The 16,088-nt window shown below is 38.3% G+C and overlaps 2 protein-coding genes across 4 annotated transcripts; one reads left to right on the forward strand and one right to left on the reverse strand.

Annotated features, from left to right (window-relative positions):
• Nucleotides 1-890: 890 nt before the first annotated feature.
• Nucleotides 891-5,146, forward strand: LOC139139275 (uncharacterized). 2 transcript variants are annotated; one of them, XM_070708124.1, is made up of 4 exons: nucleotides 891-1,193; nucleotides 2,484-2,690; nucleotides 2,789-3,028; nucleotides 4,883-5,146. In XM_070708124.1, exons 1-4 carry the CDS (start codon nucleotides 1,176-1,178, stop codon nucleotides 5,144-5,146), a joined length of 729 nt encoding a protein of 242 aa, XP_070564225.1. In that variant the 5' UTR covers nucleotides 891-1,175. The 2 variants fall into 2 exon arrangements, with proteins under 2 accessions (XP_070564225.1, XP_070564226.1); XM_070708125.1 differs by having other exon boundaries at nucleotides 2,792-3,028.
• LOC139139274 (uncharacterized) lies at nucleotides 4,539-15,565 on the reverse strand. 2 transcript variants are annotated; one of them, XM_070708123.1, is made up of 13 exons: nucleotides 15,066-15,565; nucleotides 14,638-14,748; nucleotides 13,957-14,028; nucleotides 13,063-13,119; nucleotides 12,026-12,142; nucleotides 11,046-11,352; nucleotides 10,557-10,839; nucleotides 9,931-10,167; nucleotides 9,642-9,718; nucleotides 9,109-9,213; nucleotides 8,424-8,641; nucleotides 8,001-8,165; nucleotides 4,539-7,507 (listed from the first exon to the last, which is right to left on the reverse strand). In XM_070708123.1, the coding sequence occupies exons 2-13, from the start codon at nucleotides 14,673-14,675 to the stop codon at nucleotides 7,258-7,260; spliced, it is 1,926 nt and encodes a 641-aa protein (XP_070564224.1). In that variant the 5' UTR covers nucleotides 14,676-14,748; nucleotides 15,066-15,565; the 3' UTR covers nucleotides 4,539-7,257. The 2 variants fall into 2 exon arrangements, 1 of the variants encoding a protein (XP_070564224.1); XR_011553765.1 differs by lacking the exon at nucleotides 8,424-8,641 and having other exon boundaries at nucleotides 15,066-15,564.
• Between the last annotated feature and the right edge of the window lie 523 nt (nucleotides 15,566-16,088).

A 16,088-nucleotide genomic window follows, 5' to 3' on the forward strand; every position in this document is an offset into this window, starting at 1 on the left:
GAGTACAGGTCTGTGTGTTCCTGGCGTATACGGCCTCCACCACGCTGCCCTGCAACGGTCTGTGGAGATAACTGGGGTCTCTGCAGCGAGATTCAAAATGGGGATCGCCATGGGTAAACAACTTGTCGAGTATGTTATGTTTCAGAAAATGAGCGGTTTTGGACGTTAGGAGAAGTCAATCGCATCTTTTCTGGGATTGGTTAGGAGGTAAAGGTAGGCAGGGAAAGGATTTTGCCCCAATAGAGCAGAATTTCGGCCAAAAAGACCGTTTAGTCTTCATTGCGGTCCAGATCCAGGCCGCAGAGACCTCAAGTCTGTTCAAAGACCATTGCAGGGCTGTGGTAGAGGCCATATAATGCTGGGAACACACGTGCACACACCTGTACGCAGGGCTACACAGCATGGGGCATGAAAAATTGCCAAATGAGGGCACACAGTCCATGTAGCCGACAATGAGATGCAAATGATATGCGGTCAAGGTCTCCTCAACTAACTTTCAGCTGGTTCTTCACTTTCTACTATTTTTTTAGTATTTTTTACAAAGGCACAGACTTATTCTACCTGCAACTTAAAACTGATAGTGATTTTGTAGCTCATTCTTTACTATTTTTCATAGTTTTTGATAGCCGGTAACACACACTTCGTGTTCGTGTCGGCTACATGGACGATCTGCCGAAATGAGGAACCAACACACAGTCATATAATGTAACAAACAACTTCTGTATATATTGTGTCAAATATCGGGGTCTACATATAAAATAGTAAAACCGTACCCAAAACTATAAATATTACTCCATGGTAACAGTAACCGTACTGATCGACCTCCCGACGGCAGGAGTCGAACACACTTTCAGAACAAACTCTGTTCCACCCTTTCTAAATGCTTAAAGGCCCGTGAGCTGTAACTTTTAACATTTTATTTACCCTAAAACAACACCCAAATGTCTCTAATATTGGTTGAATTCTTCCAATTAAGCGATATACCCTTCAACTAACATACTAGGACAGTCATTTACAACACAGAACGCAAGGAAATTCACGCGATATCGCCGCATTTTAAATTTCCCGCCATTTCGCAAAAGCAGTCATGTGACAAAGAACGCTGCAAATGCAACGTCACACGGAGGACGAGAGCGGGATCTTACTGTGTGATACTTCGTGATCGCATCTCGACAATGGAGTCTACACATGAGGTAATGTATGTCTACTTTGTAAACAAACTCACGTGTTTTCTGCCTCCTCAAACCTTGTTTTTTAGTGCTGATTATTCTCCAGTTCGATATTTCATTTGAACAAAGAGGATGTTCCAACAGTTTTAGGCATAAACGATCAAATGACAAGGAACGAGAGCTTGTTTGTTGCCGGCCCGGCCCGGCGGCCGCCGGTCGCAGTCCAGTCATGCCTACGGGTAACGGCCCATGGCGTACGCTACTCTTGATGTGGTCGTGGTTTCACATGGATTTTCCGGAACTAGTAATTGGTTTTGAATCTGGATTTACCCAAAATGGTTGTCAGTTAGCTGTACGCCGTTCGGATTTTGTAATTACGAACGTATTCGCGTATTTTATGACTTGAGCGAGTCGTGCGGTTGAACATCGACCAAATCACGGTCCCTCCACACCGTGACCAAATCAATCGATCTTATTTCCGAACACTGTCAATTTCCGAGTCATTTTGATACGGACCACTTACTTTTACACAGATTCGGAATTGCTCTGTCAATAACCTTGAGTTTAACAATGCCGTTCGTGTATTTTAGTCAGCACTAACCGAACTGCTGAGACATACGACTCTGATCCTACTTCCATTTTTGAGAGGACGAGTTTAGCATGGAGGTAGCAGCTAGCTCCATGAGTTTAGCAATCCTGGTGATGGTGATACGGTAGCATTTTTACAACCATGATGGAGGTAGAAAGATAGGTACAACAAGGCTGTGCGATGTGTACTACTGTCTTGTGCCAACTCGTTTTAGAGAGTTTTATATTCAAAGTGATGAACTTTGAGCATGGAAAAAGCGCATTATAACGTCGCTATGGTGATACCAAAACGAGGACAAACAGCTGTTTTTATTGTGATTTGTATTTTAGCCATGGATTTGGATTGAAGTGTAATGGCTTGGAAATTTGATGGGTAAACAACACCTTTTTAGTGGATATAACATAAATGGCAAAGGTGGTCCCCTTTTATGCCGTACGGCTTTGAAAATTGTCCAATGTATATGTTATCCATCCAAAGCATTTTCCTTCCAATATTTTTATAATCTGAATTTACACATCTTAAATTTCCACCAAGAGTTTAACCTACACTTTACTTGCCATGTTATGGTCAAGAATTAAAATAAAGTGTTGAGTATTTACTCGGCTTTGTTTAGAAGAGAATATTGTAACAAAGAAAAACTCAACACTGATCAGTGACTATGGCTATAGTGCAGTATATTACATTTGAATCTACTTTGTAATAATTTTTGATTCATTCATTTTCAGACATCACCGACCGATTCTACTGATAGTTCTGTAATTACTAAATCCCAAGCAAGAAGAGGGAGGCAGAGGGGTAGGGGGAGTGGCAGAGGGAGAGGACAGGGACGCAGAGGTCGGGGCAGAGGAAGAGGTGCTAGCAGAGGTGGAAGGCTTGGGACAAGAGCAGACGAGGCATTGAGAGATGTGCAGCAAAGGAAAAATATTCTTCGTGTAAGTAAAATTTTTGCTTTGTATACACACCGTGATAATGGGGCATAGAGACTGACATCAGCAAATAGCCATCACAATAATATCATCTTTATTTTCAGGAGATGCTGCAGAAAATGACACCAGAACAGATGCATGATCTGCTGTTGCAGGTGGTTGAGAGGGACATAAGTTTAATATTTGACTTGGCAGTCCCATCTGAACAGGCTGGAGGATACCATCCTGGACCTTCACAAAGCAGTCAAGATTGGTGTGTCTGTCAAAACTGTCGGCAGATGCCAACCCTTGCTGAGAGAAAATGTTGTGGGAAGATGCCTGAGTTCTGTATCTCCAGATTACCAGTAAGGGAGCGTTCAGTTTTTACGGCTGGGGGGGGCGGCAAAATCTTGTCGCGGTGTTCAAAAAATATAGACCCCCCCCTGCATTTTTCGTGAAAAAAAGATGACCCCCCCTTTGTCAGACGAAAAAAATTGATGACCCCCCCCCCCCCCCCCCCCCCCCCCCCCCCGCTTAAAAATAACTAAAACCCATATGTCAAATTTATCCGCATGGTTTGGATTTGAACTCCGGTACGCCGCGCACTTTATTCGTGTAGCAGAGATGCCAGTGCACAAACTTCTCAGCCACATCCATTGAAACGTCTGTTAATTAGGACGACTGTAAGGCAATTTTTAACTTCATTTCCATAGACAACTCTTGTCCATGGACATTGTATAAAGTGAACTTTATTGGAGTGGTTCGCCAAAGGCAGCCCTCCGGTTAAGAGGGTCATGGGCCATTACATAAAGTAAACTTTATTCTAGTGGGCCACCAAAGGTGGCCCGCGGTAAAGAGGGTCGATCATGGCTATTGCATAAAGTAGACTTTACTGGACAGGGCCGCTGAAGGTGCACGACCATTAAGATTGCCGTGGGGTATTACATAAAGTCAATTTATTGGAGTGGGCCGCCGCAGGCGGCCCGCCGGTAAAGAGGGTCGATCATGGCCATTGCATGAAGTAAACCTAATTGGAGTGGGCCGCCAAAGGCGTCTGCCTGTTAAGAGGGTCATGGGTAATACATAATGTATATTTATTGTAGTGGGCCGCCGAAGGCGGCCCGCCGGTAAAGAGGGTCGATCATGGCAATGGCATAAAGTGAACTTTATTGTTGGTATTATGTTTTTGAAAATGTGGTGACCCCCCCTTTCCTACCAGTGAAAAAGCGATGACCCCCCCTTTGCGGATTCCAAAATTTTGATGACCCCCCCCCTGGATTTTGCCGGCCGCCCCCCCCCCCCCCCCCCCCCCCCCCCCCCGGCCGTAAAACTGAACGGCAAAAACTAATAAGTATGTTTGTGAACTGAATGCAAACAAGCAGAAATTTGCTATGAAACTTTTCTAAGAAAATCATCATACAGCACATTAGGGTATTACTGCTTTAACCAAATTGTCACTACTCATGATCTTTTGTGGACTGAATTGTCAATTCAAGGCAATAAATCCAATCAACCTTTTCCTCTTGAGAATTTTCAATAGAGTACATTGTATGAAGATCATCAGGTATTAAACAGCTGGACTGAACTTTGAAAATATTGGGTACACTCTCCGATGTTAGAGAACTTTTTGGCTAGAAAACATTACCATATGCATATACAGAAATAAGGAAAACATTGACATTTTGGAGATATTTTGATCACACGGTTAATAGTCTCCACATGTGAAAACATAATATTTAGCAATTTTACGTTTTCACACAATTCCTTTTAGAGTGTAATGTTTCTGCAAGTCATCCTTTGCTTTTAGATCAGACCTGGTAAACAGTCTTGATGCATTTGTAATAATTGTTCTAAATGTGATGAATACCAACTAAGTGAGATGGAAAGCCATGTGTGCTGGGCACTTTATTTATGTAATCACTTTTGGACACGTAATGCTCTTGAGTGTCAAGAATGCACTGACATGGTCACAGCGGAAGTAATGAAAGAAACTAAAACGTAAGACGAGACTGTCACATGTGAACAAAAAAATCCTATTATTGGTATTTCAAAGAAGATAGTCTCTCAGAAGATCAGCACTACAGTGTTACTGTTCTTCGAATTTTTTTTTTGAGACAAGCAAACTAGTACCAAACTCAGAACTTTGGGAGAGGAAGTAGAGATCAATGAGAATTTACACAAAGACAAGACATATTGAAACAAATATCATATTTTTTCAGGATTTCAGAGTTATCTGCCTTGATGAAGGAGTCCTTGCAGTTGCTAGAGCCTATCGGATGGATATGATGGCCACCAATGACTTTGATGACTACCACAAGTGCAACTGGCATGCTGCATACCAGCAATTTATTTTGTGGCAGCATGGGAAACTTGGTGCAGGAAACCGTAGAGTGATACCAGGCTGCTGTGTTTGGGCAATAAGAGATAAATATCCTGATCAGTTTGGTCAATATACAGGGTTCATTCCAACACGTTTTGCATAAAGGGAATTGCACGCATCATTTTACAAGTGGTATAGCCACAAACTGATGACGTCAAAATCAGCATACACAATACACAGTGCCTCAACTTTCAAGGCGTCTGTGTTTTGTGTATACAGTGATTTGACGTAATCAGTTTGTGGCTATACCACTTGTAAAATGATGCATAATTGTGAAAAGACATATAGCTCATATATAGCTGATTTAACCCAAACACAGCAGCTTGATTAGCTCCCATTTGGCACAGTACTTGAGATTTTCCAAAATTAATCATGATTTATAAGCTCGGAGATTCCTCAGCGAAATCTACCCAGTCTCCCATGTGTACACAAATTCACAGACTAGTTACTTTAATTCTGAAAACGTACTTTTAAGGACACCATTCTTCTAAATTGCTATTTTAAATGACTCTGAAAATTATGCTTGATTGAGAGAGGAAATAGCATTTTCGTAAATTTCCACTGATTGTGTCCTCAGCCATAAGTGATGGATAGTAGGAAGACAAATTTCACCAGTTCATGAAACAAAAGGATATTGGTTTCCCCTCCAACAGAAAGACAAAAGAAATTTACATGCTGACTTTTCTTTCTTAGAGAATGACATCTTCAGTTTGTCATAACTTGCTCAGCAAAAGTATGGCATTTGTAGTACCTGCAGAATGTGACTTTTATGATTGTTTATGGTTTATTTGAAATTTATACTGAATATCTAAACATACTTTTATCTGATATAATTAATCAATTATATGAGGGTTTGCATTATTGCTTTCAGGCAGAACTGAAAAAGTTAAAAAAATTTTAATGCTGTGTGTACAAATCAAACCGAATTGTGGGAAATTTATTGTACACCATACTGTGTGGTGTAACTGTGTGGTGTATGTATATATACCAGAGGGAAGTCTCATGAACTGTGCTAATTTTTTGACCTCAACATATCATGTTTACCGTCCATTTTAACTGTTGTGTGTCAAGTAGTTGTGGAGTACAGTTGGCTTTGGCCAAACAACTGTATCACCCTTTCATGGTGATATGTATTGGTGTGCCATATTTCCCATTTCATTTACAAATTTGAATGGCTGCTTCCATCAAACTCATCAACGGCTATCTTCATGTCCACGGAGCAACTGATGTGAAGTTTTTACGTAAAGTTTTACATTTACACTGATTGTTGTACACGTTTATTTGCAATCCATACATGTCATGTATTTACAGAGACACTCGTCCAATAACCAGGTTTTTGCAAGTCCTGGGGACAGACATTCCTCAATGTGACAAGACATTCAGTGCAATCATTGTCCTTATTTTTTTTATTTATTTCCTGCCTGAGTTCCTAGTGAAGTATCCGAATTCATCCTATGAATATGGGAGTTCGACCTGAAAGGGATTTACCTTAACTCATTTTACATGAATAGTTTTCTTATTTTGAATGTTTTATCTTGCATGCTTACTGTTTTGCAAGCTTACTGTCTCATTTACTGTAAAAAAGGTGGAAGCTTTTTTTGAGATTGAAAACAGTTATGATGTTTGTTGAATAAAAGATTACGTTTTAAAATGTACACAATTGTTATGTTTTTTTATGAAAGTTTACATCTCTACTAAAAGGGAAAATGGTAAGTATAAATGTATCCATATAGAGTACTTTCTGTACATCACAACTTGGGCAGCTACAGCATACTGAAGACACCATTCAATTCACAACAGTGGTCTCCCCAGAGCTATTATAGAGTGGTGCCGCCACTCTATATTTTTGGTAAACAATAGAAACTCATTACCATAACAATTACATTTATTGTTATGCAAATTAGCCACCACTCTATCAGAAAATCCTGGGGAGATCACTGCACCATTCAATTCACAACATTGCACCGTATATTGCAAAACCTGAAAATGACAGGAATTATAACAAAATCACTTGTAAATGTGAACAGAACTGAATGATGGAAATCGAAGCACAGGCTGAACAATCTAAACATCTGGCATTATCAGTTTTATGCTTGTCACCATGACCAAATGACTAAGTCCGTTCACAATCGACTGACCCTTGTTAGTACTAGGGAAAGACACAACACGTAATATGCACATGATATCTAATCAGGTACTTCAACACACAGATGACTACTGGCGTCTGGATATAGTATCTTGGACAATTGTCGCAGTTGGTGGTGGAGGAATGGCTGCCAGGTGCCTAGATATCCTTCGTGGATCTGTTGCTTCCAGTGGTCTACTTTTCTGCATTCCCTGATGATCTTGTAAACGTCTGTCAAGTACTATCCTTTTGATGTCAGTAACATGTTCGTAGGTTTTCGCCACTTTTTCTCCATACACACTCCATCTGTTGCTTTTTTTGTGAAATTGCCTATGAAACCTGCATAAAGTATAATTTTATATTATGGGTCATTCAAATTTGCTTGGAAATGTGACAATAGCTACTTTACCTCATAAAAACAAGATACAATAAATAGGAACTACTGATTTTTCCATCTGACAAAACGACAGACTTGGTCGAAACATGAACACATATGATGTTAGAAATGTGATAAAACTGACTAATGACCTAACATGACCCCAAATGATGTGATTTCAGAGGTATGTGGTATTTCCATTTCAACAGCAAAGTTCAAAGGACATGTTGACAAGTAAGTTAAAAGACCAATTCAACACTGAATACAGGGATTATACAACATGATACAGTCTGTTTAGGTCTTTTTTATGAAGGCAATTTTTGAAAAAAGAAAATACCAGGATGTTACAATAACAAATACAATGATCAAACAACATCAAGCACGCAAACTGAAGCAATCTAAAGTGTTCTCATGCATAAAGTAAAACCCCCATCAGTAAGAAAAATATTAACTTACACGACTTCACCCTTCTTGTTCTTCTTGATTGGCCTACCATTGTGAACATTGTGGTCAATGGCAGCCAGCCTATTCCTCGCTCTGTACACTGGTGGTGTGTAGGCAAACCTCTTTCCCGAATACATTAAAATATTCTGTTGGAAGGATTCAAGTTCTGCGGTATGCCTGAAAAAATTGAACAATGTTCACAAACAAGCACAGCTGGTTAGCAAGTTTTTTACATGATCAGCGGCCACTTTTTGGCCAAATTGGTGACAAAATAAAAAGGATAAAATATAATAGTCATGTAAAATGGATGTGACTGAAGTTAATATTGGCCAAATCATGTCTGGGAAACACTACAACACATGGACAAACAGCCAATATAAACATCATTTATCATGACTTCATAAGAATGACATATAAAATTACTTGACTCTTTACCTAAAGTTAATCAAGTATTCCACTTTGTTGAGGAACTGTTTATTCATAACTATTTTGACCAGGGCATTGTGTGCTGGACTGCCTTTTTGGAGCCACTCTCTGTCCCTGTCTGCGGTTTGTGCCAGTGGGCCATGATCACATTCACTGACCCCTTGACAGTAGGGCAGTACCCATGAATGCTCATTTACCACATGGTGAATAACACCACACCAAAGTCCCTGTAAATAACATAAAAACAGCTTGGCTTGCTACTGGTACTTTGTTTTGGCTTTCTTGAATACATGTGTTGGGATACAGCTCTGATAACCAACAGTTCAATGTGTGTGTAAGAAACCATGTCAAAAGACTATGACCAGTTGAATGTTTCTCTAAATTTTAAAGCATTTGGCCTTGAATAATAATTTCTTTCCAGTGAAATAGTTCTGTAAACCAAAATCTCACTATTGCTGAATGCAGCAGATTATCTTGCAACTTGTAGTATATTTATCAATACAATGCAGGATACCATCATCAGTTGACTTGTGAGATTCACAGCTGTAGCACTGTGTACAGTAGGTAGAATTATTGCATTAGTGATAAGTTGATCTTGTCATGTTTTATCTTCAAAAACAGTCATAGAAATTTCCAATTTCTCCAGTGTATTTCCTTGGGAAGCCATTTATACAGCAAATGACAGGTAACTTACCTTAAACTCATCACAAGAAGTAGCCTTGCCACAGCAGTACCAAAAATGAGTGGCAATGTGTCTGCTCCACTGAAGAAGAGCTCTGCAATCTTTCTGCTGACCAGCCTGAAAAAAGGGAAAAACATGGAGCTTCACAGCAACTAATAAATCAATGGAAGAAAAGCCAATGAGTGTTATATTTTAATGAGCAGGTCATAGACATATCTTCTAAAGCAATTTGTTATAGAAAGCATTATAACTTCTTTTGTTTTTGACATAAATCCCAAATATCAAAGTTAGGCATTATTTTGAACAAGCGTATATCCCTTGGAATCTGAATAACACTGTCAGACAAATCTGTCAACTTGTAAAACTGCTGCAGAAGATTAATTGTATGTCATATGTATATAGGTCAATTAGCCTATCACGTAAGCTGTGTATTATGACAGCAGACCTCATAGTTCTAGCAAAATAATTCAACTTCGAAAACAAACGGCATTTTCTACAAGTATGTAGCAAGCATGGCTGTACTGTAATCAATCTAATTCACTCACCGTGGTTATCTTCTTTCCCAGATTTTTGGCAGCATGCCACACGTCAAGGGAATGTTTGATGTTGCCATACCTTGTTTCTATAAAAATATGACAAACACAGAGATTTATGTGATGTGCCAAACAAGTGGCATGTACTTTCTCTATATATACATGGAATAACAAGAGAGTCAAAAACATTTTACAAAACAAAAAGGTTGTGTTATGAAGCTAATGTTCAACCTGCATCATGCTGTAAGGAGTCAAAAAAGAAACTGCTTTCAAGTTACAGTTAGTTGAGTTTTAAACTTACTCATCAAAGATGTAATCTGTGGGTGGGAATCTGTTGCCACTTCCTTCACTGTAGCTCCTTGGTCCAACAGATGATCCAAGGACTGTTGAAACGCCACCTTCTCCATTATTGTTGATTTTCTGTCTGTCTGTCTTTTATCAATTGTGATGATATCAAGTATATCTTTCGACTCATACTCCATAAAAGTATAAGAACAATATTGGGCACAAAATCCTGGCGAGTCCATCCTACCATCACCTTTCAAAATGTAAGGAAACACATATTTGAGTATCATGGTTTTCAACACTACTGAGTATACCACATGTATAGAAACATTCTGCCAACTGATTCCTATTTGGCATTAAAGACAATACCTTATGTAAAGAAAGAAGTGCACATGTATCTACTTTGGGGTTAAATAGTATATTACATGTCTATACTGTAAAAATGGAAATGGCCTGACTTTGAGATAATAATGTGTTTCAATGGGTGTCATACACACTGTACATCGCAGGAATGAGATTTTCTAACAATGTCACAACAACCTTATGAACCAATGCTGATACATACAGATACAGTAATTGAAATGGGAGATTCTCTAACATGTTTGGTGCAATGATTTAGTTACCTAAAAGCATGGTACTTACCTATTATCACAAGTTCTTTTTCTGCATGTTTCCTTACAATTTCCTGCTGATGAGTCTCCCAGTATTGATCAACACTTGGCACCAGGTAATGCCTCTGAATCTTCAAATAAGTACTGGAACTGACAATTTTCAGGTTAAGCATTCTGGCAAACAATGCTGTTTTACTGTAGCTGTTGCCTGACATGAGTATAGCAGCTGATGTCAGTAAATCTCCACTATGTAGTCGTCTGTTCAGGAGAGGTTGAGAACACCACTTATATGCTATGTGGCCAGATGGGCAAACCTAAAAAAATATATCACACATTATATTAATATGACGTCTTTTGTACTATTATGGACAACTAAAGACTACTTATCTGTATAAATCCACAGATGATGGTTATAAAGGTACTGTAACTATTCAACTACATTTTGTAAGGAATTTGTGAGCTTAGAACCTCATGCATGTATTGGACAATAGCAATATTAACATATAAAATGTACACATACCCAAGATAAATATAGAGCTGACCCAACAGACTCAGTTGAAATTGTCAAGGTTTCACTGCACTTTCCATAATTACAGGTGGAAGGTATTGTTGTTTTGGCTAACAAGAGTAGTTGCTGAAGTGTTATCAGATAAAACTTTTCCTGAAGGAGGCTGTCAACATCTGTGCCCATTTCAATTCTCACAATACCAGGAAATATTGTTTCTTCTTGATGGTCTGTATCTTCAGTGTCCTCCTGGTCATCATCACTGTCATCCTCAATCTCTGAGTTATCAGATGCCAGGTCTTCCAAGTCAATTCCCCGGGGTCTGTAAAATTTAGTTTAAGGCCAAAGGGAAAAAAATTGTGTAGCTCCGATAACATGCATTTCAAAAAGAGGGTAGTTAGTCAAGGAATTTTGGTTATTGTTCTGATTTTTAAAAATTTCTGTTGCAGGTTTTGAAGGTGTCAAAATATTACTAAGCTTTGATCAGCTATTTCATAACACCAAGTATGGCAATGATGTCATCGTAACACCTTTCACTCTCTAGATTTGTGAAATTCTTTCTTTCTCATGCTACTTTTCATGTAAATCCTGATTTTCACATAGTTCCACTGTTATTTAGCTCTAAACTGTTTAGGGTTGGTGGATATAAATTAGGGTAGGTTAGGTTGCCTGAACCAAACAATTCATTTTTGGGGGGCTAATAATATAGCATTAGCACCTTTTCAACTCTAGCAAAGCCCTGGTTATTCTGTATTGAATTTTAGAGACTGAATAATGCATGATATACTCAGTAGGTTGATGCCAAGATATTTAAGTTCCATAAGTAAACACCAAATTACAATATGTTACTTTTGTCCAACGAGTGAGCCCATGTGAGATTATATCAGGGACACCTGACACCATGAGATTTTGTATCCGCAAACATATCGTATATGCACACACACCAACACAAACCATAGTGTGAAAATGAGACTTCTGAAGATGACAATACTCACTGTATGGTTAAATCTATGCTTGGTTCATAGTCCGGGTCCTCCTCTTCTTCATCGTCACTATATTCAGCACCTCTGTCACCACCCCAATCCAAGTCTCCTGTTATATCTATAGTCACACTGGGGATTATGATAAGATATATATGGATGAAAACATGAATAGGAAAGCAAAGAAAATAAACTTCATGCTAAAATTTTCAAGTCCCAGTAACACTAAATTATAGATATTTGTTCAAAATTTTGTTCCTTGTATAAAGTCTATATTCCCATTGTACTCCCTACAGTGTGATGAATTGCCAAGTTTCTCAACACAGTCTTTACATGTACAATCAGCAATACTGTTGGTGAAAATTGAATTAAAGTTGAGATTTGAATTCATCTATAAACAATAACAATAGCAAACTGCTAAAATACAGACTGTGTTGGGATTACAAATACTGCGTATTCCATTATGCTATGCAGTATAGAATGGAAATTTGGAGTTGACACGCAAAACAAAAAATACTGGAAAATGCCCAAATGTTAGTGACACTGGAGCTACATCTACCTCTACATTGTAGTAAATTATATTGTACAATTTTTACAGCCTGTACATAATAAAATTAACAGTAAATGAATGGTAGAACTAAATGTGGTTTATCATTATCACATATTACCTTTGTTCCATTTCAATATTATGATGCAATGAGGGGCTGAGCAAATGTTTTAGATATCACTTGTCCAAATCCTCAGTACATGCTCATGCACACTTACAATGTCAGTGTTAAAATCACTTGCCCATCGCTAGGACAAGTCAGGGGAAAAGAATACCAACCTGGTTAAAGACACCAACAGCTCACAGGGCATAAACTCCGTCAACTATAAAAAATCACTTCACTCAAAGAAACTTGTTTCTTGGTACAATGTAAATAATAGAGCTGTCTCACAGCATATTGACTAATCTTCAAATGACACCAATTACAAATAATACATACTGTTTGTCTTTGTTGGGGATAAAATCTAGTATGATCAATGTGAAAAAAATTCAAATATATACTTACTCAAATGGATCTACAAATGATTCAGACATCGTGCTCTTTCTTCCTCTAGTTCTCTCACTATAAAACAAACAATATTATTGTTATGATACCATAGTAAACGTATCAGTCAGATGTCAAAAAAATACCATCAAGGAGAGTGTGCTCATATTTGGTTTGAATTGGTCCATTCAAGAAATATTAAACCAGAAAAACAAGAATGACAAAAGTAAATAAGGTCTGAAATTTTAGGTACTGGAGGTCAACTTTAGGAACAGGCTTAGCACAGGAATGTTTCAACAGAGTCCTTCATGGTTTCAGCAGGTCTGCCAATATGTATTAGTTCATGAACAATGACAGGAAATGACTCAAGGTCAGTGGAGTAGCCTTTTTCAGTCACTGTTACCACTCCTACACATAATAGGTACACTGCATAAAAATAGGTTAGAGATTACAGAATCTAAAACTCTGATGTGTGAGCTGTTTCAGTTAATGCCACCACTCCCACACATTTGCAGGATTTCCCCTTTTTCTTACCTCATTTGCATATTTTTGACACTGACATGTTCATTTGAACAACTTCACATCTCAACCCCTGGGTCTACCTGTATACCAAATACTGTGATGGTAGGTGCGGTAGTTTGGGAGCTTTTGTATGTGATGGACATACATTCGCACATACATACATACAGACATATAGACGCCACCAACTCACCATATAAGCTCTTTTTGGTATTTATATACCTACCAAATATGAGCTAATAAAAAACATACATACATATATACATACATACAGACATGCAAATCGGATGCAAATGAACTGATTCAGCTTATATGATAACCTCACATTGGTATACCAAATGTGAGCTAAAAAGTGCTTTTAATGTTGACAACACAATACAGAAAGTTTTTACATACCTTGTTACATCTTGTTGTTTGGTTGGGCCAGACAATGCAGATAGTTCTTCTACTCCTGACATTGGATGATCACTGAAAAAAGTTTTAAAAATTAACACAATTTTAAAACAGGTTTGTTTGCTTTGCAAATAAAAACTTGAAACCAGAATTATAATACCCAGAGTTGTAGCATGGTTGTAGCCTAGGGGATCTTTTATACTAGCAGACTAGAAGGTTCCCAAACCTGTATAATGCTACTCAGTCAAAATGAAATACTTTTACAGCAAGGTACTGTATTATTCAAACAACAAAATATTGTGGTTTTTATAAAGCTATAGTGTTGCCAAGTATACTCACTGTTGTTGAGTGACCATGCTATAAATTACTCAGTAATCACATCGGCAACAATAAGTAAATATAAAATCAGTATATAAATTTGTCCAGTCATAAAGGCTTTTACCACTGGCTCTATGACCATTAAATTGTCACACTGTCTTGTCAACACTTTTTCAGTCAGTCATGGACCAGAGGGTGAACACAACCAGAGGTACAAGGCTTGCAAATAGCAAATTTGTAGGTAGGGCCCTCAATAGATAAATGATCAATAATAATAATTAATGAATGATTAATAATAATATCAAATGAATATTTATAATTTAATTAATTAATTATTTATTTATTTATTTTATTAATCAATCTTACCCTTGATCAGTTGACACAATTGACGACATCTCTGACATCTCAGATATTTTAACAGTATGTTGCTGCCCTGCAGTTGGCGTTGAACTCGTAGGCTGTTTGGAGAGAAGTTTCCTTTGAAAAGACACATTGAAATAACGCTATTTTAGATTATATTGTAATGCAATCATGAGGCTTGAGTGTCCATTGATAAATAGAACAGGGTTACTTGACCAACATGTTTATATTGCGGATCAAGACAGCTACACTTGTAAAGCAAATGGGAATTTTTACTTTGCTTGAAAGGATTGGTAGTTACATGTTGAATACAAATCTTAAATCGCCGCTTCCTACTACTGACAAGTATTTTCTGAGTCAATAAGCAAAGATATATCCATAGTTCGGACGATTTATACAGAAAGGTTACACAACAGGATAAAATGATTTCTTACCCATGACCAGATTGAACTGATGATGTGAACGAAATTTCTTGCTGCAGTGGTTCAACACATATTTCACGAGGCGATGTTTGCCAACTCGTGCTTGCGCTTGGAACTGGAGGTAAAACAGTAGCACTAGCAGTCGCTCGGCCTGGGGAGGGCAGCGACTGTTTCCCTCGGTTCTTGTTGTAACTGCGACAAGATGATAAATCGAAAACTGTTTTGATGTCGAACAATTTATACAGTGATTTGACAAAGGTGAACAAAACACAACGGGGGTTTATGATTCGAACGAAGTGAGAAACGATTTGGTGTGTAAACGTTGTACACAAACACAGTCGTTGAGCTGCGTACCGTACGCGATTTCTATTCAAGCTATGGTATTTCCTAACATTTGGAGAGTCAAAAGTTGATATTTCAAAGGCCAAAACGTGTCCTTCGTTGAATATTAATACATGTATCAAGGCATCGATGCACTATAACCGATGGTGCAGGGTGCCGTGCGTCAAGCACTAGTTACACTGTGCAGCCACTGGCTGTCCGGTCGGTCAGACTTACCAATCAATTAACAATTTCTATGAAAAACTTAACGGTACCGCAGAGATACCTCAGACTTGACGACGCGGCTGGGAAACACAAATAGTTCACACGCGACTTTAACTAATGTTCGATGATGAGCACAATTGTAAGTCCCGTGTAATGTCTGCACATGAAAGTCGGCGACAACACACGCAATTCACTGCTAAGCAGCGTCCAGTTCAGCTACCACGGGAGCAGCCATCTTACTAATATTCTTAGATCTTTTGTTTACTTCCGGTCGGGACATGCCGAACTAATCTGAAGTCTTACTCTGCTAACTCCGCGCATCGACAAAAGTTCAGTGGAACAATCATAAATAATGTTCTCATGACAATCTCAGACATCTGACTGAACTCATAAACGGAATAAAGTTCACAGTTAACACACAATTTGCTGCAGAAAGATCAGCTTTCAACTTGTGGTGATATTATCATCTTAGCAGTGCGTATATTGCAA

The sequence above is a fragment of the Ptychodera flava genome, chromosome 8, assembly GCF_041260155.1.
Source record: "Ptychodera flava strain L36383 chromosome 8, AS_Pfla_20210202, whole genome shotgun sequence".
NCBI classification, from domain to species: domain Eukaryota; kingdom Metazoa; phylum Hemichordata; class Enteropneusta; family Ptychoderidae; genus Ptychodera; species Ptychodera flava.

What these genes read in the sequence shown, in the direction of transcription:
- LOC139139274 (XM_070708123.1), bottom strand. Translation starts at nt 14,675, where the DNA reads ATGTCAGAGATGTCGTCAATTGTGTCAACTGATCAAGG. An exon ending in ATTGTGTCAACTGATCAAGG is followed by an intron (nt 14,029 to 14,637) that starts GTAAGATTGATT and finishes AACTTTTTTCAG; the next exon opens with TGATCATCCAATGTCAGGAG. An exon ending in CTTCTTGTGATGAGTTTAAG is followed by an intron (nt 8,642 to 9,108) that starts GTAAGTTACCTG and finishes TGTTATTTACAG; the next exon opens with GGACTTTGGTGTGGTGTTAT.
- LOC139139275 (XM_070708124.1), top strand. An exon ending in AAAGGAAAAATATTCTTCGT is followed by an intron (nt 2,691 to 2,788) that starts GTAAGTAAAATT and finishes CTTTATTTTCAG; the next exon opens with GAGATGCTGCAGAAAATGAC. An exon ending in TCTGTATCTCCAGATTACCA is followed by an intron (nt 3,029 to 4,882) that starts GTAAGGGAGCGT and finishes ATATTTTTTCAG; the next exon opens with GATTTCAGAGTTATCTGCCT.